This window comes from Corvus moneduloides, chromosome 5 (assembly GCF_009650955.1).
Source record: "Corvus moneduloides isolate bCorMon1 chromosome 5, bCorMon1.pri, whole genome shotgun sequence".
Lineage (NCBI taxonomy): Eukaryota > Metazoa > Chordata > Aves > Passeriformes > Corvidae > Corvus > Corvus moneduloides.
This window is the reverse complement of record NC_045480.1, coordinates 1,871,467-1,896,574: the sequence shown is the minus strand read 5'-3', so window position 1 is coordinate 1,896,574 and position 25,108 is coordinate 1,871,467. Positions and strand designations below refer to the sequence as shown.

Sequence of the window (25,108 nt, the reverse complement as noted above, 5' to 3'; positions counted from 1 at the left end):
CGCTCCACATTCGTTCCGACCTCGGGAAGTGATGTGCAAGAGAAGGGGATGGTTTGGTGGGGTTCCAGGAGCTTCCAAAGTCCCCAGGGTTCTTCCAAAGGCTGAGAATTCCCTGAATCTCCCAAACCCCCTGTGGTGTCCAGCTGTGGCTGAGGTTTGTCCGCAGGGCCTTCCCAGCCATTCCCTGCCATGCCGGGTGAAAGAGGCTCTGTTTTCCTGGGATAAAGAACGGATTCTTTGGCTGAAGCTGGGCCCAGAGTGACCAAAACTCCACATTTCTGCACAATGACCAGAACCAGTGACATGAGGGGTGGGGGAAATGCCAAACTGGTCCTGGTTTGGGGGCTACTGGGAGTTTAGGATGAGCGGAAAGATGGAGCTGAGCAGGACAGGGAACATCCCTGTCCCCTCTGGGATAGAGGCAGCGGGATTGAAAGGTGTCAGGGTTTGAAGAGGGGGCTCCAAAAGATCTGGAGAGGGGCTTTGGACATGGGCATGGAGGGACAGGATACAGGGAATGGCTTCCCACTGGAAAAGGGGAGATTTGGGTGGGATTTTGGGAAGGAATTGCTCCCCTGGGAGGGTGGGCAGGCCCTGGCACAGGGTGCCCAGAGAAGCTGTGGCTGCCCCTGGATCCCTGGAAGTGTCCAAGGCCAGGTTGGATGGGGCTTGGAGCAGCCTGGGACAGTGGGAGGTGTCCTTGCCCGCAGCAGGGGGTGGGATTGATGGGATTTAAGGTCTCTTCCCACCCAAACCATTCCAGGATTCCATGGTTAATCTGTTTTACTCAGGCTGATTGCAGAGCAGGAGGTGCTGGGGGTGGATCCCAACAAATTCCCTGTGATTTCAATAATCCCAGGGGTCTCCAGTACCCATGGAATTCCTCGCATCCATCACCGCATTGCTGCTCCAAAAGCATGGATCACCTGGATAACCATGCCTGAACCCAGGTGCATCCCGGGATGTCGTGCTTGGAGTGTCCTGGTGCCCACTGAAATATAAATATGGATGTAATGTTTATGACAGGATCATGGAATCATGGAATTGTCGAGGTTTTAAATCCCTCCAGGGGTGGGGACTCCACCTGTGCCAGGCCAGGAGAGCCCTTCCCAGGAGGAATTTTCCCAATATCCAGTCTAAACCTCCCCTGGCACAACCTGAGGCCATTTCCTCTCTCCTGGATCATGACAATCCCACTTGGAAAGCTGCTGGACTTTCCCACCCACATTCCAAGGTTGGGATACCCCGAGTCAGGGCACGGGGGAGTGCCAGGAACACCACGGGAACCACCAGATCCCAACAATGTGAGGGGATGGGACAACGACCTGTGTCCCACACAGTCTGTGTGCTCCTGGGCACAGAATTCCCAGGCTGGAAAACCATGGGAACGCTGATATAGCAGGAAAAGATGGAGCACGAGTTGGTTAAGGCTGATTGTGCTGCTCTTGGGGTGGTTTTTTTTTTCCCCCCAAGGCTCATAAAAATGCTATAAAAAGGAATTAATCAGATTTGTGAGGCCGGAGCGACCACTGATGGCGGCTGTGCCCTGGTTTGTGTAAGGAATCACCCTTGGCTGCCTCCCAAAATAAAACAGGGGGTGGAGGGCGATGAAACATCCCGATATCCAAACGTTCTGCCTGTCCCAGCTTCTCAAGCTGTGCTTTCCCCTGATTCCCCAGGCCTCCAGCACGCCCAGGATGAGCGCGGACGGAGGCAGCAAGCCCCTGAAGGTGGGCTCCCGCGTGGAGGTCATCGGCAAGGGCCACCGCGGCACCGTGGCCTACGTGGGGGCCACGCTGTTCGCCACCGGCAAATGGGTCGGGGTCATCCTGGACGAGGCCAAGGGCAAGAACGATGGCACGGTGCAGGGCAGGAAGTATTTCACCTGCGAGGAGAACCACGGCATCTTCGTGCGGCAGTCGCAGGTGGGTGGGATCGATCCCGGCGTTCCTCGGGAGCGCGCGGATGGCGGCTCGCTCGTTTAAGCAGCGCTTCCCACCCAGGTTTTGGGAGAAAATCCAGATCCCTTCGCTCCAGTGCCTGCTGAAATATAGATATGGATGTGATGTTTGTGATAGGATCATGGAATCATGGAATTGTCGAGGTTTTAAATCCCTCCAGGGGTGGGGACTCCACCACTACCCTGGGCAGCCCTTCCCAGGAGGAATTTTCCCAGTGTCCATTATTTTTGGGAATCTCCATCTCCCACAAAGCAGGGAACAGCACACTCCAAACCCGAGCTGAACCTCACCTGGTGTGGCTCCAAGCCCCCTCTGCACAATTCCTTGAGGTCCTGTTCATCCCACAGGGTTATTGCGGAATGTTTTCAGATGGATTGGGTGAATTCCCAGCGGTTTCGTTCTGCTTCCCAATGAAGTGCCCAGCCCTGTGCTGCCCTGTATTTATCACCTGCAGCAGGTGGAGTTTGGGATCGATCCTGGACTTTTACCTGGAAGCAGAGCCAGGGAATTTTAACTAAACCGTGTTTACCCAGAAGGAGATTGTCTTGGTTTGGATAAAACACGCGGTGGGGGTGGAGCTGCTGAGCTTTGCTGCTCGTGTGCTCCCCCAGGAACCAGGAGCTCCCTCCAGAGCAAACATCCTCCAGGTAAATTCCCTGTGTCACCTTCCAAGGGCAGAGAGGTGACACTGGAGGCCCCCAGCTCCTGTCCCCTCCCTGGCACAAAGGGGCTGCTTTGTGTCCCACCCTGTGGCCTCTCCTTGCCGGGGCCTTGGCACTGGGTGACAGAGGAAAGCTGAGCACAAAATGAGGGGATTTGGGTCCTGGGGTCCATCCCAACATCCTCTGTCCCATTGGAAGAGCCTTTGGATCACACGTGGTTGGAGGCTGCAGCAAAGGGCTCATCCAGGAGAAACTCCAGGAATCACTGAGGTTGGGAAAGGCCTTTAAGATGAGTGCAGCCGTTCCCCGCTTCAGTCCCTTTGTCACCAGCTCGAGGCAGGAGGAGGGAAAAGGATCCCCATCCTTTAAATAATGGGATAAACACAGAGAGCGGAGCTCGCCAGAGCTGGAGGCAAACGTGCCAGGAAGCTTTTCGTGGTTTTATCCAACCCAAACTCTGTTGGCGTGTAGGAATTGCTGGATGGAGCTCTGCTGCTCTCCTGGGATCACCGCGGAGATTTCCCAAATGTAATTCCACCACACTCCCAGTTCCCCACACATTAAAACCGGACACGTGGACCCAGCTCCCTCGTCCATCCCTCTCGGCCTCTCCTGCCAGCTGGGAGAGGCTTGGAGGGGTTTGCAGGGACAAAGTTGGGGCTGCAGGACCAGGAGGGACCTCAGAGCCCACCCAGTGCCACCCCCTGACAGGCAGGGACACCTCCCACTATCCCAGGTGGCTCCAAGCCCCAGTGTCCAGCCTGGCCTTGGGCACTGCCAGGGATCCAGGGGCAGCCCCAGCTGCTCTGGCAATTCCATCCCAGCCCCTCCCCACCCTCCCAGCCAGGAACTGCTTCCCAAAATCCCGTCTGGCAGTGGGAAGCCGTCCCCCCGTGGTGTCACCTCGGCCTCTGTGCAGCGAGTGATGCCCAAGCCCTGCCCCGAATTCCAGATCGGGACACAGCTGGAGCAGAGACGGGAAGCAGGACGGATAAACAGCCCCCAAATCGCCCAAATCCTCTGTCCCGGAGCAAAGCCGGGCGGGGCAGGGCTGTCCCAGCAGGTCCAGAGGCGATCCTGAGCCACCCTGGGGCACAGGGGGGGTCCCCGGTGTCCCCCAGCTCCCACCTGGCGGGCACAGGGTGGGGACCCCGCCCCTGGCACCGCTGGGCAGGGGCAGGGAGGGGCAGCGGGTGCGGGCACAGGGCTCTGCACGGGGCTGGATGCGTCCCCTGGATCCCTGGAAGTGTCCAGGGCCGGCTCGGACGGGGCTTGGAGCAACCTGGGACAGCGGGAAGTGTCCCTGCCATGGCACAGGGTGGCACTGGGTGGGATTTAAGGTCCTTTCCCACCCAAACCATTCCAGGATTCCCTGATTCTACCTGGGCTGGCAATTCCAAGCGTGGCTGTTCCTTTTCCGGAGTGTGGAAATCCCTGATTTTGGCATCACCTGGAGCTGCTCCTGCCTGGCAGAGGAGCTCGATGGCCACGACGTGCCCAGTCTGTGGTGGCACTGCCCAGTGTCACCCCGGATCCAGCCCCGCTCTGTCCCTGTCCCCAGCCTCTCCAGCAGCTGTGGAATTCCCACCTGGGCTGTACCTGCTGGGAAACCCCCAGACCGCTCGGAATTCCCATCCTGCATGGCTGCAGGTGTCATGATTTCCTTGGCATCACCTTTTCCTTGGTCTCCTTGTGGCTTTTAATTCCATTTTCATCATTCCTGGTGCTGGGAATCTTCCCAAAATGGAATCCCTGTCTGACAGCTTCCCAGGTTATTTTGATTTTTAAGCTGAGCTCCCAGGTGGGAGGTGCTGATGGATCAGGCAAATTCCTGCAGGAACAATTTGGGAGGTGCTGATCTGAGGTTCTCTCTCAGGAATCTAATTCCTCCCAACCTCATTTTCCATGTTTATCCAGCAAAAATGCGTCCAAAAATAGTTCCCAGAAAGAAATCCCTGAATCTGGTTTGGATGTTCCAGGCTGTCAAATCCAGAGCTTTGACTTTCCTCATTGCCTGTGTGAATATTCCGTATTCCCGACGGGAATGAGGAGTGTGTGGCTGTTCTCAGGGAGGAGAGTGGTCGATGGCAAAGCTGGAATGATGAAATTAAAAGTCCCTGCCAAAACCATGGGATCTGCTCTGCTGAACCCACTCCAGAGGTACCTGTTCCCTGCTCTCCCTGTTTGGGAATTTTGGGCAGTGATGGTCGTTGTGCTTTTCCCAGATCCAGGTATTTGAGGATGGAGCGGACACAACGTCCCCAGAAACCCCAGAATCTGCTGCCATGAAGGTCCCCAAGAGAGGTAAGGCCTGGCTGGAAAATCCTTCCCAAAGGCGTGGGAAATCCTTCCTGGAGAGGTGGGAAATCCTTCCCAAAGGCGTGGGAAATCCTTCCTGAAGGGGATGGGGAATCCTTCCTGGAGGAGTGGAAATCCTTCCTGAAGAAATGGGAAATCTCTCTTGGAGGGGTGGGAATCCTTCCTGGAGAAATGGGAAATCTCTCTTGGAGGGGTGGGAATCCTTCCTGGAGAAATGGGAAATCCCTCCTGCAGAGGTGGGAAGCCCTTCCCAGATGAGATGGGAAATCCTTCCTGGAGAGGTGGGAAATCCTTCCTGGAGAGGTGGAAATCCTTAGCGGAGGGGATGGGAAATGATTCCTGAAGGGGATGGGGAATCCCTCCTGGAGGAGTGGGAATCCTTCCTGGAGAGATGGGAAATCCCTCCTGCAGAGGTGGGAAGCCCTTCCCAGGTGAGATGGGAAATCCTTCCTGGAGAGATGAGAAATCCTTCCTGGAAGGAAGGGGTAAATCATGGAGTATTTCCCAGTGGGAATGCAGACCCACTGAACCACTCTGAGCCTGTGGAATTGCAGCATTCTTGTGGAATTGCAGCGTCCCTGTGGAATTGCAGCGTCCCCGTCTCCAGCCCCTTGCTGTACCCCATTCCCACCCGGGAGCAGGGATCCCTTCCCGCTCTCCTCTGAGCATTCCTTCCCCCTTTCCCACATCCGTCGGCCCCGCCATCCCTGGCTGTGGGCCCAGGCAGGCTTCCCTGCCTCCCTCTGAGCTCCGCTTTGTCGGGAATGTTTTCCCCACACTCTGCGGGATCCCGGGAGCTGCCGGAAGGGGCTCTGCCAGCTTCCTGCCTTGGCTGCTCCGTCGGCTCTGTGTGCCAAGCCGGGAGCTCCGTGTGGGAAGCGTTTGTGGGATCGGGATTAATGGATCGGGGTGAGCTGGGGGTGGTGGGTGGTGGGTGTGGGTGGGATTTCCCCTCTCCCAGAAAGTAGGAAGTAAAATTAATAGGGAAAATGGAATGAACCTTTCTTTGATCCCTGCTTTGGATCCTGCAGTCGGTATGGAACCATGGAATAGTCATGGAATTGTTTAGGTTGGAAAAGCCCTCGGACACCCCCAAATCCCCCAGCACTGACCGTGTCCCCAAGTGCCACATCCACGGCTGGTAAATCCCCACAGGGACGGGGACTCCAGCACTGCCAGGGCTGGACAGCCCTTCCCAGGAGGAATTTTCCCGATATCCCAACACCTGGCCCAGCCTGAGGCCGTTCCCTCTCCTCCTGTCCCTGTTCCCTGGGAGCAGAGCCCGACACCCCCCGGCTGCCCCCTCCTGTCAGGGAGTTGTGCAGAGCCACAAGGTCCCCCCTGAGCCTCCTTTGCTCCAGCCTGAGCCCCTTTCCCAGCTCCCTCAGCTGCTCCAGCCCCTTCCCAGCTCCTTCCCTGGACACGATGGACGCTGGGTCGGGACAGACGGACACTGATCCCAGCTCACCCCCCATCCCGGCATCCAGGAGGAGCTGGGGCTGCAGTGGGGTGTGGGATGATGCTGCCAGGGATGCAGGGCTGGGATGTGGCTGCCTGCCAAGGGTTTCCATGGAAACAGCAGCTGCTGCAGCAGGACTGCAGTGGGGGGTGCAGGGATGGCTCTGCCATGGATCTGGCACCGGGAGGGGACACCTGGGGGCAGCTGCTGGTGACCCCTGGGCAAGGGTGGGAATCCAGACACACCTGCCTGGGATGGACAGGACACAGGGAATGGCTTCCCACTGGAAAAGGGGAGATTTGGGTGGGGTATTGGGAAGGAATTCCTCCCTGTGAGGATGGAGAGGCTCTGGCACAGGGTGCCCAGAGAAGCTGTGGCTGCCCCTGGATCCCTGGAAGTGTCCCTGGAGCAGCCTGGGCTAGTGGGAGGTGTCCCTGCCCACGGCACGGGGTGGGATTGATGGGATTTAAGGTCCCTTCCCACCACAATGCATTCCAGGATTCTGTGTCCCCAAGTGCCACATCCACACGGGTTTAAACCCCTCTAGGGACGATGACTCCGCTGCTCCCTGAGCAGCCTGTGCCAGTGGCTCGAGGAATCCCAGAATTCCAGGGATTCAACCCAAGGAGAGCGGTGGAACTGCCCCAATTCCCAGGCGTGTCCAAGTGTTTGCCTTCCTCAGCCAGCAGCTCCCATAAGGAATTCCCTGTTCCCCCAAACCCACACCCCCCCACTTTGCCACCATTTCCTGCCGGATCCTGACTCTGCTTCACTCCCACTTCCCAAAATTCTCCTGTTCCCTGCTGGGTGCCCTGTGGCTGCAGGGACACCGGGATGGGGACAGGGGTGTCCCTCAGGCTCATGGCTCCTTTTCTGCTCTCTCCACAGATTCCCTGGATGCTGCCAAGGCCAGCAAACTGGTGAGTGACCCCGGCACTCTGTTGCCTCTGGGAGGTTTTCATCCCACTGGGAAGAGCACATGGACAGACTTTCATGGGATAAAATGCCCATGGAAAAGCGAATTTCTCCCGAAACCCATGGGAAACGAGGTGTGAAAAATGTCATTTTCAGCCACTGGCCAGGAATCTGTCAGTTCCTGAGGGATTATCCAGCACAGTGCCCCATGTTTGGATCCGAGTTCAGCAGCATTCCTGAGCTGCTTCCTTCAAATCCATGGAATCATGGAAGGGACCTCCAAGCCCCCTCAGTTCCTGCCACAGGCAGAGACACCTTCCACTATCCCAGGCTGCTCCAAGCCCCGTCCAACCTTGCCTGGAACACTTCCAGGGATGGGGCAGCTCTAAGGACCCCCCAATCCCATGGGAAGAGTGCATTCCTTGGGATGGGTGACACTGGCTCTCTCTGGCTTCCATGGGTGAACACCTCTGTCTTCATCCAGGAGCTCCAGTGGCTCCTGGGACGTGCTGTATCCAAATGTGAGGGATATTTCCTAAGGAATGGGAATCTGGTGCAGGTTCCTGTCCTCAGGAATGGCCATAAGAGTGTAGGGTAGTGAGGAATCATGGAATACTGAGGTTGGAAAAGCCCTCTGAGCCCATCGAGTCCAGCACTGCCCAGGTCACCATTCCTGGGAACTGGGTGATCCTGGGGACACGGCAGATGGGTTTGTGTGTTTTGGGGTAGGAACTGGATTTTCCATGGGGATAAACTGGCCCAACTGGGATGCTGGGAAGCAGTGGGAAAGGAAGTGGTGGGGACAAGGCGCTTCTGTGCGAGTGGCACCTGCAGGGCTGGGTCAGGGCTCATCGAAGCCCAGCCTCCTGCGCTGCCCTTCCGGATAATTCCCAGCAGTGGGAATTCTGCTCTCCACCCCGCTTTGGGACAGCTGGGATGGGGATGGAGCAGCACCTGGGGACTTGTCGGGCTCAGATCCCAGGGAATGTGAGCTCCAGCCAGCGGAAACAGATTCCCTGTCCTGTATTAGAGAGGTTTGGGAAGGTTTTTGGCTTTTCCTGCTGTGTGGGGTTGGATCCATCAACCCCTGGCACTGCTGGAGCCCCGTGCTCCATGTGCTCCCTGCCTGATCCTCCTGGTTTAATTCCACCCTGGAATTCATTAAAAGACAAAGAGGATATTTAGGAAACCTCAGCGTTCTTGAAATCAGGGAATGGGGATTGTTCCTGGAATTTTTTTTATGCTGCTGGAGAAGGGCTCAGGACAGGAGGTGCTGCTCCATGTGCGTGCCGGGGCATTCCCGGAACCATGGAATGGTTGGGAATGGGAATGGGAGGGACCTTAAAGCCCATCCAGGGGCATTTTCCACTATCCCAGGTTGCACCAAGCCCTGTCCAACCTGACCCTGGACACTTCCAGGAATAGGGCAGCCACAGCTTCTCTGGGAAATCCATTCCAGGGCCTCCTCACCCTCCCAGCCAGGAATTCCTTCCCAAAATCCCATCTCTCCCTGCCCTCTGGCAGTGGGAAACCATTCCCTGTGTCCTCGCATCCTCTTCCTCCTGCATCCTGGGAGATCCTGGCCACCCCAATCCCTTTAACCTGTCTGATTTGTTCCCCTTTGGATGTGTCCTGACTCCCCAAATTCTCCGTGCTAGGAGGGACAGGAGGTGGATCCGGAGCGAGGGGGGTCACTCCAGGGCTGTTTTCTCCTTCATTTACTTCCATTTCCCTGATTATCTTTCCCCTCCTGCCTTTCCTGCAGCCCAGGGTGGGGGTGTTCCCAGGGAATGTTTCCCTGGAGCCACGGGGTCTGTCTAACATTCCTTCTGTTCCCTCCTCACGCAGCGCGGAGCCAAGCCCAAAAAGGTGCCGTTTGTCCCTTTTCCGCGCGCGGCCGCATGCCGGGGCCATCGTCATCCTCACTGTGTCCCCATCCCGCTCCATCCCAGCGCTGCATGGCTGTCCTTGCATGTGCTCCCAGCCAGGGAGGGGACATCGCTCCGGGGCGGAACGTGGTGCTGTCACATCGACGTGGAATCGTGGGATGTTTGGGTGGGAAAAGCCTCAGAGGCCAGCGGGTTCCCAAGCCGTGTCCCCAAGTGTCACATCTGCAGGGCTGTGAAATCCCCCCCCGGGAATGGGGGCTGTCCCCCCTGCCCTGGGCAGCCTCTTCCAATGCTTTCTGACTCTTTCCATGAAGGAATTTTCTCATTGTCCAACCGGAACCTCCCCTGGCACAACCTGAGGCCGTTCCCTCACAGATATTTTTATAAACCCGAAACCCTCCGGTGGCTCGGGGACAAGTGGCACCTTCTCAGGGCTGTCCTGTCCTGTCCTCCTCTTAGGGACACCCAAACCCACCTGGTTTGTGACAATTATTGAAGCCAAAAAGCTTTCGGACAAGGATGAGCTGAAACTCCAAGGAGTCCCGGAATGGTTTGGGTTGGGATGGACGTTAGCACCCATCTCATTGCATGCCACGGGCAGGGAGACCAAATCATCATTCCCTGCAGGAAATCGGGGGAATTTTTTTTCTTCCCCTTGGGAATTTTGCCAAGAGAAAAGCCAAGGAGGGCACTGGAGACATGGGAGAGGGGAGGGAGGTGGTACCTTGTGTGCCCTCAGCGTCCCTTTGGTCCAGCTTTGCTTTCCAGCCACTTCTGTGTCTATTTTTGGGTGGAAAAATGGTCCAAAGAACTCTGGTTGTCCATGGGAAGTCCGGAGGTGAGGAGCGATGTGGAATCTGCCTAGAGAGAGCCTGTGGAGAGAGGCTGGGAGCACGTGTCCCCAAGTGTCCCCTCCTCGTGTCCCCCCAGATCCAGGTCTCTGCGTGTCCCCAAGGCTCCAGGGTCCCTGTGGATCCCTCATCCCGGTCCTGCCAGCTCCAAGGGGCTCTGCTGTGGGATGAAATTCCCCTTTGGAATGTTGGGTTCTTCCTTCCCTGTCCCTGTTCTGGCAGGTTTGCAGCTGCTCTGTGTCCCCGCTGTCTGCTCGGAGCTGCGGGTGGGATTAGGATCACGGGGGTGTGACCGTCACTGTCCCGAGGATCACGGATCTGTCACTGCCCCGAGGATCGTGGATTTGTGACTGTCACTGTCCTGGCAATCATGGAGGTTGTGACTGTCACTGTCCTGAGGATCAGGGATCTGTCACTGCCCCGAGGATCGTGGATTTGTGACTGTCACTGTCCTGGCAATCATGGAGGTTGTGACTGTCACTGTCCCGAGGATCAGGGATCTGTCACTCTCCTGGGGATCTGTCACTGTCACTGCCCTGGAGGTCTGGGGCTGTGACTGTCACTGTCCTGAGGATCGTGGGGATGTGACAGTGATTGTCCTGAGGATCCTGGATCTGTCACTGTCCTGGGAATCCTGGATCTGTCACTGCCCTGGGGGTCTGGGGCTGTGACTGTCACTGTCCTGAGGATCATGGGTCTGTCACTGTCACTGTCCTGAGGATCCTGGGTCTGTCACTGTCCTGGGGATTGTAGTGACAATTGTTTTCCTGAGGATCATGGGGCTGTGACTGTCACTGTCCTGGGGATCATGGATTTGTGACTGTCACTGTCCTGAGACTCATGGGGGTGTGACTGTCACTGTCCTGAGGATCATGGGTCTGTCACTGTCCTGGGAATCCTGGATCTGTCACTCTCCTGGGGATCTGGATCTGTGACTGTCACTGTCTTGGGGATCCCGGATTTGTGACTGTCCTGGGGATCCTGGATCTGTCGCTGTCACTGCCCTGAGCATCCCAGTGTGTGACTGTCACTGTCCTGAGGATCATGGGTCTGTCACTGTCAGTGCCCTGAGGGTCCCAGTGTGTGACAGTCACTGTCCTGAGGATCATGGGTCTGTCACTGTCAGTGCCCTGAGGGTCCCAGTGTGTGACTGTCACTGTCCTGAGGATCATGGGTCTGTCACTGTCAGTGCCCTGAGGGTCCCAGTGTGTGACTGTCACTGCCCTGAGGATCATGGGTCTGTCACTGTCAGTGCCCTGAGGGTCCCAGTGTGTGACTGTCACTGTCCTGAGGATCATGGGTCTGTCACTGTCAGTGCCCTGAGGGTCCCAGTGTGTGACTGTCACTGTCCTGAGGATCATGGGTCTGTCACTGTCAGTGCCCTGAGGGTCCCAGTGTGTGACAGTCACTGTCCTGAGGATCATGGGTCTGTCACTGTCAGTGCCCTGAGGGTCCCAGTGTGTGACTGTCACTGTCCTGAGGATCATGGGTCTGTCACTGTCCTGGGGATCTGGATCTGTCACTGTCCTCACCCCCGTCCTGGCCGCACGGCCACGCCTCACACAGGGACATCCCCGTTGAGGGACAGCCCCGTGCCAGGCTCTGCTGTCCCCTCAGAATTCAACTTTTTCAGCCATTAATGACCCCGAGAGCCCCCCCTGCCCGTTGGACAGCTCCTGCCCCACACATGGCTGGGGTTGGGGGGGGGAATTGGATAATGAGAGTAATTAGCGGGTAAATCCTCGTTCCGGAGATTACAGCAGCTCCTGTGTGTCAAATATAGACTTTAATCGTGTCCAGAGCTGCTGCCAGATGGGCCTTTCCCCTCCCTGCTGTGGTTCTTTGCTGTTTCCCATGGATTTGGGAGTGGTGTGGCCGTTGTGGCCTTTGGGCTGTGCTGTTCCTGCAGGACACTGGGGGTCCTGTCCCTCGGCTGGGACACCATGTCGGGGTGTCCTTGCTCTTGGAGCAGAAGGTCCAGGGTGTCCCCAGGAGGTGCTGGCCTCTGTCCTGGGCCAACCTGGCTGGGAAGGACCCCAAAATTCAGTGAAAGAGCAGGAAAAGGGTGTTTCCCAGGTAATTTTTGGGATGACACCGGTTGTGTCGTCTTCATGCCCGTGACAATGTGTCTGTGGTGGTGACAGGCCAGTCCCTTCTCCTGCTGCAGCGCTGGGTGGCACTGGGTCACGGATGTCACCTCCCAGGGACACGGAGGTGCCAGGGCTGTGGTGGGAGCAGGGGACTCCCAGGGATGCAGGGAAAGGCTGGTCCCTGGCTCTTTGGGGGGTGTCAGGGTGAGCTGCTGGGGTCTGACACACTCCGCAATCACGGAATCGTGGAATATTTAGGTTGGAAAAGCCCTCCAAGACCACTGAGTCCAACTGTTCCCCCGGCACTGCCAAGGCCGTGTCCCCAGGTGCCACATCCACAGGTGGCACGAGCTGGTGCTGTGACCCTGCTGTTAAATCCTGTCCCGTCACCTCAGGTCCCCTGCAGCTGCAGCCAGTCTGACCCCTGGGATTTTCCCTCCGATGGATCAGGTTTGTCCCCCTCCAGTGACATCCCTGTTCCTTTCATCCTCCTGGCTGCATTCCATGTGCCAGGGCTGCATTCCCGTGGCGTGTCCTGAGGCTGGACCTCCCCCTCTTGCTCTGATCCCATCCTGGGGTGACCAGTCGGTGGCCGGGTCAGTGTCCAGGTTGTTATCCCGGCGTTATCCCGGTCTCTGGGCAGGAGCAGATGGCCCATTCCAGCCCGGAGCAGGTCCCAGATGGTCTGTGGAACACAGAGAGGCCGCCCCAAGCCCCGTTAATCTTTTAAAGGAATGGATAATCCGATCAGCATCCAAACCCCACCTGATGCCAGCTGCCCAAACCGCGTCCCATGGCAGGGCCTGGATGAACCCAGGGCTGATTTTCCAAGCACTGCTGTTCCTCGGGCCGGGTGTCACCCCTGTGAGAGCTCTTTGTGTCCCCAAGGGGGTTTGTGGCGAGGTCTGAGGTGATTATTTTGATGTGATCCTTTGGGGCTGGGATCTGAGCAGCAGCTGGTGCTGCAAACGGATGACCCCATGGAAAAGAGCACCTGGCATCTCCTCTGCAATCCCCCCAAGAGCCAGGAATTGTCCCATCTGTGGTGGTGCCACAAGTTCCTTCTCCCTTCTCATGGATTTCGGATAAAAAACCTCCCTTCCCCTGTCCCTGAGGAGTTTCAGGGACAGCCCAAAGCATCCGACACCATTTTGCCGTGGTTAAATTGAGTTTTCTCCCTGCTGCTGCATTTATTGGGTGCCGTGTGTGGGAAGAATTGATATATTCTGGATGTAGGGAGCGGAGCTGTGTGTCAGGAGAGGAGCTGGTTCATTAGAGCAGCTCTAATACCCATAATTATCTTAAAGTTAAATCCGTGTGAGCCTGCACGTGGCTCCTCCGGAGATGGACACGGCACTCGGATCATTCGGGGGCTTAGAGCCACGGATCCGGGATGATTTCATCTGGAAATGCTTCTTGAGGGGTTCCTTTTCCCTGTGGTTTGGATGAGGGCTGGTGGGAATGGGAGGGAGATTCTGTTGGAGCGTTGGAATGGATTTGGATGACGCCAGAAGCTGGGTCAGTGTCAGCAGCTCTGGTTCCTGGAAGGGTTCGTGGTGCTCAGGCTGATGGAGCTTGGGGCTTCTTCGTTAAGAGATGCAATTACAGCAATTACAGCTCCCGAAAATGTCACTTGGGAACTCTCCCCTGCCCCCAGCGCCTGCCAGCAGCAGGAGGGAGCTGTGGGAGAGCGGATCATGGAATGGGTTGGGTTGGAAGAGACCTTAAAGCCCATCCATGGCTTCCTTTCACTATCCCAGCTGGATCCAAGCCCCATCCAGCCTGGCCTTGGGCATTCCCAGGGATCCAGGGGCAGCCCCAGCTGCTCTGGCAATTCCAGCCCAGCCCCTGCCCACCCTCCCAGCCAGCAATTCCTTCCCAACATCCCAGCCCAAGCTCCCCTTTCCCACTGGGAAGCCATTCCCTGCCTCCTGTCCCTCCAGGCCTTGGCCCCAGTCCCTCTGCAGCTCTCCTGGAGCCCCTTTAGGCCCTGCAAGGGGCTCGCAGCTCTCCCTGGCTCCTTCCCTTCTCCAGGGCAACATTCCCAGCAATCCTGCCTCCAGAGCAGAGGGGCTCCAGAGTTATGGAATGGTTTGGATTGGAACAGACCTTAAATTCCATCTTGTCCCACCCCCTGCCATGGGTAGGGACACCTCCCACTATCCCAGGCTGCTCCAAACTCCATCCAGCCTGGCCTGGGACACTTCCCCCACAGCTGCTGGATTCCCTGACCCAGGGGTTATTCAGGAATCAGACCCCACCACAGATCAGTTGGAATAGGGTGTCCCCGGCACAACAGCCTGGGGGGCTGCTTCCAGGGAATGCCAACCTTTGGGAAAAAGGGGCCTTTAAAGGCGTTTTCTGGGAGATTGGCAGGATTGTGCCGAGGGTGTGGAAATCCTGGAGGTAAAATTCCCTGTGTGTGTGGGGAGGGTTGGGTGTGCAGGTGAGCCCGGGGGCACCCCGATCCACTTTCCCCTCATAGTGTGGGAATATGGGAAAATGAGAGTTGGAATGGGAGCTGGATGAGGGCCATGCTCAGGTTACACCATATAACAGATGGGATTTGGGATGCGTGCATGTAAAGGGAGCTGCTGTCCTGGTCTCCAGCTCTCCGTGGGGCAGGACACGGGGATTCATGGAGAGTTTGGAGACGGTGCTTGGTGACATCCTCTGGGTTTCCAGCAGAGTTCTTGTCCAGGGACAACGGGAATGCCAGGCAGGAATTGCGGGAATGCTCCTGGCAGGGCAGCGAGGCTCAGGACGCTACCCTGGGTGGCCGGCGCGCTCCGCAGGGGCATTTTTAGGGCAGGGGTTTTGGGGCAGGGGCTCTCCGAGGCCCGAGCGGATCTCTCCGCACCCTCAGCCGTGCAGGGCTGCCCTGAGCTCCCGGGAATCTGCTGGCGCTGGATAGCAGCGCGGCAAGATGGTCCCTCCGTCCATCTGTCCATCCCTCCGGGCTCAGCGCCGTCCATCTGTCCATCCAGCCTCCGCTCCGTCCGTCTGTCCGCTCCCGGGGGGGATTCGCCCGGCGCTCGCAGCCGCCGGCGCGGGGCGGGTTCGGCTGCGGGCACCGCGGGGATGCCGAGCGCAGCCACGGAGCCGCCTGCCCCGGGGAACAGCGGGCTCGCACCCGGGGGCTGTCCCGGGGGGCGCTGAGCCTCTGAGAACCCCCCCCGTCCCCTCCCCGAGCGCAGCATCACATCCGCGCCATCCTCATCCCCATCCTCATCCGCACATCGCCCGGCTCGGTGCAGCGCCCGGCGGTGCGGCCCCTCCGCGGTGATGTCATGAGCCGCCGGGGCGGTGGTTGGAGCCACCGGCGGAGCGGGGACGAGCGGCCGCGGCCGGGGGGGGCTGCCCTGGACCCCCTGAGCCCCCGCTGAGCCCCCGCCGAGCCCTCGGGCAGCACCTGGCGAGCGGCCGGCGGCGGCCGCGGCCATTTGCCGTGTCCGGCCGTGCTGACTGACCCGCTGCTCCGTCTCCTCCCGCTCCGGCCGTCCCTGCGCGACGATGAGGCAGGCCCCGGCTACACGCAAGGTACGGTTCTCACCCGCATCCCCCGGCATCGCATCCCCGCTTCCCAGCCGCCTCCTCCCTCTTTTTCCCCGTTTTCCCCGTGTTGATGCTGCCGGGCTGTAATTGGGAGCGTGACGGGCTCGGAGAGGAGGGGGGCGGTGGGCGAGCATCGGTTCATGGCTGGCTTTGCCTTCCGAGCTCCCGGAGTCCCCTCTCCGTGTCACCCGGCCGTGCCCGCGGTGATTGCAGCGGCTCTGCGGCTCCGCCGGGGCCCTGTCCCCGCTGCCGGTGCCATCCCTGCTCTGGGGATGCTGATGCCATCCCTGTCCCCGCTGCCGGTGCCACCCCGCTGCCTGGGGGTGTCAGTGCTGTCCCTGCTGCCCGTGTTGTCCCCGCTGCTGGTGCCGTCCCCACTCTAGAGGTGCCGGTGCCATCCCTGCTGCTCTCCCTGTCCCCACAGCTGGTGCCTTCCCCACTGCCTGGCAGTGTCAGTGCTGTTCCCGCTGCCGGTGCCATCCCCGCTTCCAGTGCCACCGGTGCCCACCCTGGGGAAGCTGCATGTCCATAATCCAGGTTTTCCTGCCGGCCACGCTGTTGGGATCAGCCTTTAGCATTCCCAGAGGCCGCTGGTACCCGGGTCCCTGCCAGGCTGCCATTCCCGCAGGTGACAGCGCGGGCACTGGCCTATATGTTTATTTTTAGCGTAACCAGGATGTCACTGTTCAGCTTAAAGAGAAATCCTGGGAATTTCTGGCTGATGGCAGGGAACAGAACCGAGCTGGGCCGGCCGTGCCGGTACCTGGCAGTAAATGCTCCTGATTTACACCTGCACCTCCCCGAGCTCAGACACCGACGCTCCTCGTCACGTGTCCCTGTTAATCCTCTTCCCGATGGAAAGTTTCACGGATGCTGCTTTCCCTCTGCCCCATTGGTGCTCAGCCCCACAGCTGGATTCCATCCTGCTTTTCCATCGTTCCTCTCCTTGCCCATGGAATCACACCTGTGAGACTGGGCACCTGCCAGGTGGTGCTGGTTGTTTGAAATGCAGAATTCCTGGCAGTATCCCAGGGAACCACACCTTGGGGGGCTCATCCTGCTGCTGGGGGCTGAGACTCAGTTCCAGCAGAGGGGAGGTGCCTCCAAGGGGTGAAATTCCCAGGAATTGAGTGGGATGGCATCAGCATGGACCAGCAGCGGGTCAGTGCCTAGGCATCACCTCCAGCACCGCCTGCCCTGCTCGGGAGCTGCTGTCAATCGGAATCCTCCTGGAAACTCTGGGAATGCTCCACAGCAGCAGCCACAGTCCGTGAAGTTCAGCTTTTCCTCATCAGAAGCCTTGAAACTTAATCCAGGAGGAGGCTCCAGTGACACCTCCCCTCCCCTGCCCGCTGGAAGGTGACATTCACACATTCCTGCTCATTCATCCGGCGCTCGCTGCTCCTGGCTGGATCAGGATTCCCACACCTGGAGCAGAACCAAATCAGGAGGGACCTGTGAGACCCCACATTCAACGGGCAACGCCACCCTCACCCCAGTCAGTCACTGGTATCCAGGAGGATTTTTCCAGAGTTCCTGCTGCCAGAAGCCGAGTCCATCTCGGAGCGCGCCGGTTTGGAGCCCCCGACGCTCCCCCGGGAGCAGAGGTTTTATAATTCCATCAAATATTGATGCAGCAGCATTACACAGCAGAGCCTGGAACCTCCAGTGGAACATCCATCCCCAGCAGGGGGGTCGGAGCATCCCGGATCCAGGAGAGTCCAGGTGAGGTTGCTGCCTCTGCTCCCAGTGCTGGTACGATGCCGGACACCGGAAAATCCATGTCCCATCTTGGTCACCGGCTTTTCCAGAGCCCAGGGATGACTGGCTGGTGCCATGGGGACAGATGGATGGACAGGAAGGTGCCAACACGGAGGGGAACCCGGCCAGCCCCCATTCCTGATGGAAAAAGCAGCTGGAGCATCCCAGAGCATCCCTTTGCCAAGAATCCCGAGGGTCTTGGAGCTCCAACTTTCGGTAGTCTGCAGGTGGCATCCCATGGAGGGGACCAGAGCTCCGGTGGAGGCACAAAGCAGGATTATCCCCTGTCATTCCACATGGCTTTAGGGATGGTTCCCAGGAGGCTTCTCCCTGGTTTTAGGGTTCGGTGTGGTTTGAGTCAGGGTTTGAATTGGTGTCCCCCACCCCATGGCCAGGACAAGGCTCAGTGTCCCCCAGTCCAGGGCTTGGTGTCCCCCAGGACGAGGCTCGGTGTCTCCTGGGACGGGGATCAGCGTCCCTCATTCCCATGGCCCAGGAAAAGGCTCCGTGTGCCCCAGGGAAGGCGCTGGTGTCCCCCAGGACATTTCCTCGTGTGGGACTCGGTGGTCAGTCTGGGACCCCCCAGCCCTGCCCCATTCCTGAGTCCCCCACGTGTGTGGCAGGGAGTGGGGACGTCTCCTCCTGTGGAATTCCTGAAGAAGGTGTTTTCCCAAGTGTTTCCCAGATTTTTGTTGCTGCTCCATGTTGTGTAGTTGGACTTTGGGAAGATGCCGGAGTGCTCCTGAAGGGCGTCCTGAGCCAGCCCTGGTTTCACCTGAGGGTTTGGAGCTTTTGCTGCTGTCATTCCGTTTTCCCGGCAAATGTGGTGGCGCAGGAGATGTTGTGGAAGTTGGGAATGTCTTCCCTTGGCGTGCAGCCTTTGGGAAAAGGCTGGAAGGGAGCAGAGCAGGATTTAGCTGAAGCGATGCCAGAGGTGACAGGAAGTTTGGAAGTGCAAACGCGTCCAGGTTTGTATTGAAAATAGGGAAGTAGCGCTCCAAGGCTTCCCGAGGTTTTCCGTGTCGGATATCGGCTGGACCTGCCAGTCCCTGATAGGCTCCATGTGCCCATCCTGGCCCCATCCTGGACATGGCATCGTGTGGCAGCGCCATTATCCATCTGTTCTGCTCCTGGTTATTCCCAGCTGGGATTAGGTCATGGAATCAGAAATGAGGGAGAGCGTGGAAGTGCTCCAAGGCTGCAGCTGGACAGATGTTCCCAATGCCTGCGCCGGGGGCTCCTGCCCGCCCGCGTCCCCCCAGGACCAGCCTGGCCGCTCCTTCTTTTCCATCCATTAGGGATTGTTTTTAATGGGAAAAATACGAATTAATTCCATATTTGTCTCTGTTCCGGGCTGGGCCCCGTGGCCTCCCCTCCCTGAGCTGCTGGGAGCTGCTGCATGTGCATGGAGGGGTGTGTGTCTGTGGGGAGGGGGGGTCCTGTCCCAAAATCACGGATGATTTAATTCCAGCCACGAAAGGAAAAGCTGGGAGTGTGGGATCAGCTCCCTGGTGTTCCTGGAATTTTTGGTTAAACAAAGCAGAGCCCCGGGGTCTCTGGGGCAGCCAGTCCAGGGTGCTCTGGGCCCTTTGGAAAACCAGAGGGATGAGGAGAGGGGAAAAATCATGTGTAGGATGAAATCCTTTCCACCTCCCGCTCCGGAGATCTCTGGGAAAGGCATGGGAAGTTAAACCCCACCGTGCCCACGGAGCACGGAATGCCCGGCCAACCCAAACCAGGCTTTGTCTCTGAAGACCAAAATTCCTTGGAAATACCCGGTGGGTCTGCCCCGGGGTGCCTGTGGGATCGGGATGGGGGTTCAGGATGTGCCCTCTGTCCCCACACTGGGCTGGAGGGGCGGGGATGGGGCTTGGGGGGAACCAAGGGCTGTGCTGGCTCTGGGCTCTGCTCCTCTGATTCTATGGGAGCTGTGCCAGGGGATCCCACGGGAGCTGTGCCCGCAGATCCGTGGGATCTCTGCCCACATGTCCCACCCGGAGCAGCCCTGGGAGCGGGTTAACGAGCCCCCACACTAACGACGCCGCGCACAGCCGGTGCCACCGGGCACGCTGACGATGCTGGGCACACTAACGATGCCGTGCTGTCTTTTGTCTCCTTTCCCTGCTCTGCCGCTCCGGCCGCCGCCGGCTGCTCTCTGCTCCTCTGTCCCTGTGTGACTGTCTGTCCTCTCTGCTTCCGCTCCCGCTGCCCTCCAGAGCACCGCCCGCCGGCCCAAGGTGAGCAGCACCGAGCGCGGGGGGCACCGGGCACCGACGGCCCCGTGGGTGCCAACGCCACTCAAACTGTTGGGTGGCAACCCCGTCACAAACACGGGTCACTGGGTGCCAACGCCACCGCAGACAGGGTCTGTTGGGTGCCAACCCCACTCAAACACGATCCACTGGTGGCCAAACCCGCTCAAACACAACCCGTTGGGTGCCAACCCCACTCAAACACGATCCACTGGTGGCCAAACCCGCTCAAACACAACCCATTGGGTGCCAACCCCACTCAAACACGATCCACTGGTGGCCAAACCCGCTCAAACACAACCCATTGGTTCCCAACCCCACCCAAACACGACCCATTGGTTCCCAACCCCACCGCGCATTCCCATTCTCCTTCCACCTCTTTGTGCAGAGCCCAGAGGAGCTCACGGGTCTGACGGGCTCCTCTGGAACAGGTCCAGATCCTTCGGGACTCTCTCCCAGGGTGGAATGTCCGTGGAAGAGCGCGAAATCCATGTGGCAGTGCCCAGGCTCTGCCAGAGGGTCCCTGCGGGGGTTGCTCCTCCCTGGCTGTCCCAGTTTGTGCCGGGTGTTTCACAGCAGGATCTGAGCGGGGTCTGGGTGAGCCTGAGGTGTTGGGTGGGCTGTGTGGTCACAGCTGGCCCTCGGGATTCACCTTGGGAAGGGACTCGTGGCCGGAAGAGAGGAAATGTGGGAAGGAAATCCTCAAAGATTGAGTTTGGAATCTGTGCCTGTGCCGGGGGGGGCTGCAGGGAGGGCTCTGTCCTCACTGGATGCTTCCAGGACCTCGCCCCAGGCAGAGGCAGAGGTGGATTCTGTCAGCCCCAGGGCACTGGGATCCCATCCCGTTCCCTCGGTTTGAATGGTTCTTGTTCCTGTCTCTGCAGGGATGTCCTGTGGGACCTCCTGCTCCTCACGCCTTTGGCCTCACGCCTGTGCTGGGCAGGGAGGTGAAGGCAGGATCCTGGAATCATGGAATGGGTTGGGTTGGAAGGGACCTAAAGCTCATCCAGTTCCACCCAGGAGCACTTCCCACTATCCCAGGGTGCTCCAAGCCCCAATGTCCAGCCTGGCCTTGGACACTTCTAGGGATCCAGGGGCAGCCACAGCTTCTCTGGGAATTCCATCCCAGGCCCTCCCCTCCCTCCCCACCCTCACAGGGAAGAATTCCTTCCCAATATCCCACCTAACCCTGCTCTCTGTGTGGGATTTGTGACCCCAAAAGCACCAGGAACAAATATCTTTGTTTTGAGTTGTATCTGGGAGAAGGCACATGAGGCTCTGTGCCACCAAGATATTCCCTGTTTTCTGTGCTCAGGATCATCCCAGGAGGGCAGGCTGGGCCTATCCAAGGGGTGCTGGACTTGCTGCAGTCGAGTTAACTCAGATTTGCCTCCATTTTGGGCAAAATAAGGGCAGAGGGTGGATGTTTCTCCTTCCCAGCTGTGCCCGTGGGTGACACCACACACCTGGTGAGCCCTCATGGCACCAAAAAATCCCATTTCCAGGGATACAATTAAGGCAGGAGATTGAATTTACACAGCCAGAGGTGAGTGCTCCAGAAATAGGGTCAGCGAGGAGACCAGTGAGAGCCTGGGGGGCACCTGGTGCTTCCCTCACCCCTTTTCCCATCGCCTGCCTTCAGACTGGGATTAATTAACAGCCTCATAAGCATTAACGAAGCAGCTCCAGCCCCTCCAGGCCCCGCTGGACTCTGGGAATTCACTCCTTGTTGATCTTCTTGTTGCTCCTCTAAAACTGAGTTCCCATCTTGGTGGGCTCTGAGGTTTTGCTGTCTTGCCCTCTGGAGCTGGAACCTTTAATCCTGGAATCATGGGATGGTTTGGATCAGGAGGGACCTTGGAGATCATCCAGTGCCACCTCCTGCCACGGGCAGGGACACCTTCCACTATCCCAGGCTGCTCCAAGCCCAGTGTCCAACCTGGCCTTGGACACTTCCAAGGATCCAGGGGCAGCCACAGCTGCTCTGGGCACCCTGTGGATTCCTTCCCCAATGGATTATCCATGAATTCCTCCGGAGCAGCATTCCTGGGGGTTCCCACAGTGGCTCGCACACATCAGGATGTCCCCACTGTCCCCACACCCCAGGTTTCCCCTGCTGGAAATGGGAATCTGGGAGCAGCACCTGCTGAGGCATCACGGAGGGAGGCAGTGGCAGCACCATCCCTTGGGATGTTCCCTCCTGACTCCCCCTCGCCTGTGCCGGTGTCTTGCAGCCCACCCGGACCCCCACGTCATCGGCGTCCGGCGGCACTGCCGGGCCCTCGGGATCGGCCTCGGCGTCCGGCGGGGAGATGAGCAGCAGCGAGCCCGGCACGCCCGCCCAGACCCCGCTGGTGGCCCCCGTCATCCCCACGCCCTCCCTGGGCTCCCCGGGGGCACCCCCGGTCCCCTCGCCCACCAAGGTGAGCTGTGCCCTGCCCTGAGTGGTGCCCAGGTGAGCTCTGAGGGAGGAGAGAGAACCGCCCCCAGCACTGGGAGGAGGAGGAAAAAGGGAGGAGGGTCCTGGGGGTGGTCACCGGGCTTGGGACTGCCAGAGCTGGCCAGGACAAAGGCAGAGGCAGCACAGCTGGGAGGACACTTCCAAAGAGAATTCCCAGTGCACTTCCATCTCTTCCCGGCTCGCTGTGGGACACAGGTGGTGTCAGAGCGGTTTGGTGGGTGGGGGTCGAGGCTCTGAGTCAGAGCTTGATCCTGTTAAATCCAGAGGGTCCAGTTGGGAACGTCCACTGGTGTTGGGAGAACTGGGGTGGATGCACTGGGGGCCCTCCCGCCTTGGGATGCAAAGCCCACCTGGAGAAGTCCAGTATTTCCCAAATTTAGGGATTTCTAATCGTTACAGAGTTATTCCAGCTTTGATCTTTAAAACAGTTTTCCATCACTTCCATCCCGCTCTGATTAATGAGTTAATTAGAGCTTGGGAGAGATTTGGGGCACGAGGCCAGGGAGGGAAGAGTGGCAGAGGACAAAGCTCCGGGATTGTGTGTGGAAGGGAGAGCTGGAGAAGGCACCTCGGGGTGGGAACAGGGGCTGTCCCCCCCCGTGTCCCCAGTTCCCAGAGCTCTCTGGGAACTGGTTTCTGTGACTGGCTGCAGAAGTGGCTCGTTTGGGGACATCGGAATGTCCAGGCTGGGAAAGCAGCAGAGGAGGAATCCGTGGGAGGTTCCTGCACTGCACGCAGGATTTTTCCAAGCCCTGTTCCTTACTGTCACCCGGCTTTGGGATTTGAAGCTTTAGCCCTGTGGCAGCTGCCAGGGAGGGGCGGTCACATCCCCTCATCCCTGCAGCCCTTCCCTCAGGAATGCTGGCATCAGCCTTTCCCTGCCCTGGGAGCTGAGCTCTGGAAAAGGACCTGGATCAGTTTTCCCTGGGGGCAGATCACCTGGGAATGATGTGGACGCTGCAGTGGGATCAGGCGGCCACAGCAACAGCCACAGCCACAGCCACAGCTTCTCCCTGAGCCAGGGCCTCCCCACCCTCCCAGCCAGGAATTCCTTCCCAAAATCCCATCTACCCCTGCCCTCTGGCAGTGGGAAGCCATTCCCCCTTGTCCTGGCTCTCCATCCTTTGTCCCAAGTCCCTCTCTTGTCAAACTGCCCCAGTACCGATGACAGAAGTCAGGCCCGGTTCCGTGGGCTTCCAGGAACATCCCCGGAGCTCTCTCCAAGGGATGTCCCTGCTCCTTCCCTAATTCTTGGCTTGGTGTTGTAGGAGGAGGAGAATCTCCGTGCTCAGGTCCGGGACCTTGAGGAGAAGCTGGAGACGCTGAAAATCAAGCGGAATGAGGACAAGGCCAAGCTCAAGGAGCTGGAGAAGTACAAGATCCAGCTGGAGCAGGTGCAGGAATGGAAGAGCAAAATGCAGGAGCAACAGACCGAGCTCCAGAAGCGCCTGAAGGAGGCCAAGAAGGTGAGCGAGTGTCCCTGGGAATGGGGCAGTGCCCAGAGAGGTGACTCCAGGGGGAATTCCAGCCCTGACAAACCTTTCTGGAAGGAGATTTTCCCATTATCCAACCAAACCTCCCCTGGTGCGACTCGAGGTCTTTTCCTCTGCTCCTAATCAACATCAGGTGCATTTGGGAATCGGGGCTGAGCCGAGGTGGGACATGGCTTTCCTTATTCCCTCTCTTTCCAGGTGCTTCCCTCTTTCCAGGTGCTTCCTTCTTCCCTCTGTCTCTCCAGGTGCTCCCCTCTTCCCTCTCTCTCTTTCCAGGAGTTTCCCTCTCCCCTCCTTGCCCAGGTGCTTCCCTTTCCCCCTCCCCTGTTCCTGCAGCTCCCAGGACTCCATCCAAGCAGCCAAGGAGCGTTTCCTTCTCCCTGCCCTACTTTTCCAGGGTGGATTCCTGGTTTCTTGCCCCAGGGATTTATCTGTCTGCTCCAGTATTCCCTGTCTCCATCCCTTTCTCTTCACCTGCAGATGGTTTTCCTGCCAGGTTTGGAGCAGGGAAGAGGGGAGCGGGACACCCTGGAGCACTGGGCCGCCCCCTCCCATCCCAGATAAATCCATTGGATTTGGGAGAGCCTTGAGGGACAAGAATTTCCTGAGGGCCATTGTGGGGTCTCTCCAGAGTTTTGGGGTTCCCTCACCTGCTGTGTTGTCCTGCAGGAAGCCAAGGATGCCCTGGAAGCCAAGGAAAGGTACATGGAGGAGATGGCGGACACGGCCGACGCCATCGAGATGGCCACGCTGGACAAGGAGATGGCCGAGGAGCGGGCGGAGTCCCTGCAGCAGGAGGTGGATTCCCTCAAGGAGAAGGTGGAATACCTCACCATGGACCTGGAGATCCTCAAGCACGAGATCGAGGAGAAAGGTGGGAAGGGAGAGCAACTTTGGGCTTGGAGAGTGGGGAATGGGGGTGGGGTTTGGCGGGATATTGAGGAGAAATTTGTCCCTATGAGGGTGGGGAGGCACTGGAATGGATTTTTCCAGAGAAGCTGTGGCTGCTCCATCCCTGGAAGTGTCCAAGGCCAGGCTGGAGGGGCTTGGAGCGCCTTGGTCTAGTGGAAGGTGTCCTTGCCCACGGAATGAGGTGGGAATGGGTGGGATTTAAGGTCCCTTCCCACCCAAACCAGTCCGGGATTCTGGGATTCTGATCCTTCCCTTCCTCCGCAGGCTCCGACGGAGCAGCATCCAGCTACCAGGTCAAACAGCTGGAGGAGCAGAACGCCAGGCTCAAGGAGGCTCTTGTCAGGTGGGAGCCCACCTGTGCTTCCCAAAATTCCTTCCCAGGCCTCTAAGTCCCTAAGTCCGAGAGCACTGATCCCAATCCCTCTCTGGAGCAGCCCATGTCATTCCTGCTGATGGATCTTGGATCTTTGCCAAGCTCTTAAAGCATCCACAGGGAAAGGCAGAGTGCCTTGTCCCAGGGAATCAGTG

At 58.5% G+C, this 25,108-nt stretch overlaps 1 protein-coding gene and 1 long non-coding RNA gene across 4 annotated transcripts in view; one reads left to right on the top strand and one right to left on the bottom strand.

Annotated features, from left to right (window-relative positions):
• Nucleotides 1-25,108, top strand: part of DCTN1 (dynactin subunit 1) — a 41,910-nt gene that overhangs the window by 3,478 nt on the left and 13,324 nt on the right. For 2 of the 3 annotated variants that reach the window (XM_032110593.1, XM_032110592.1), the window contains exons 2-8: nucleotides 1,680-1,925; nucleotides 4,849-4,927; nucleotides 7,290-7,321; nucleotides 21,949-22,137; nucleotides 23,444-23,641; nucleotides 24,338-24,542; nucleotides 24,845-24,923. In XM_032110593.1, coding sequence (XP_031966484.1) covers nucleotides 1,680-1,925; nucleotides 4,849-4,927; nucleotides 7,290-7,321; nucleotides 21,949-22,137; nucleotides 23,444-23,641; nucleotides 24,338-24,542; nucleotides 24,845-24,923 — 1,028 coding nt within the window. Of the gene's footprint in view, nucleotides 1-1,679; nucleotides 1,926-4,848; nucleotides 4,928-7,289; nucleotides 7,322-9,164; nucleotides 9,186-15,668; nucleotides 15,687-19,678; nucleotides 19,700-21,948; nucleotides 22,138-23,443; nucleotides 23,642-24,337; nucleotides 24,543-24,844; nucleotides 24,924-25,108 lie in introns of all 3 variants that reach the window. The other variant, XM_032110591.1, reaches the window with a different exon arrangement.
• On the bottom strand, nucleotides 1,425-10,380 carry LOC116444874. Its single transcript, XR_004240562.1, has 3 exons — nucleotides 9,930-10,380; nucleotides 2,252-2,449; nucleotides 1,425-2,043 (listed from the first exon to the last, which is right to left on the bottom strand). It is a non-coding gene; the product is annotated as an uncharacterized LOC116444874 (long non-coding RNA).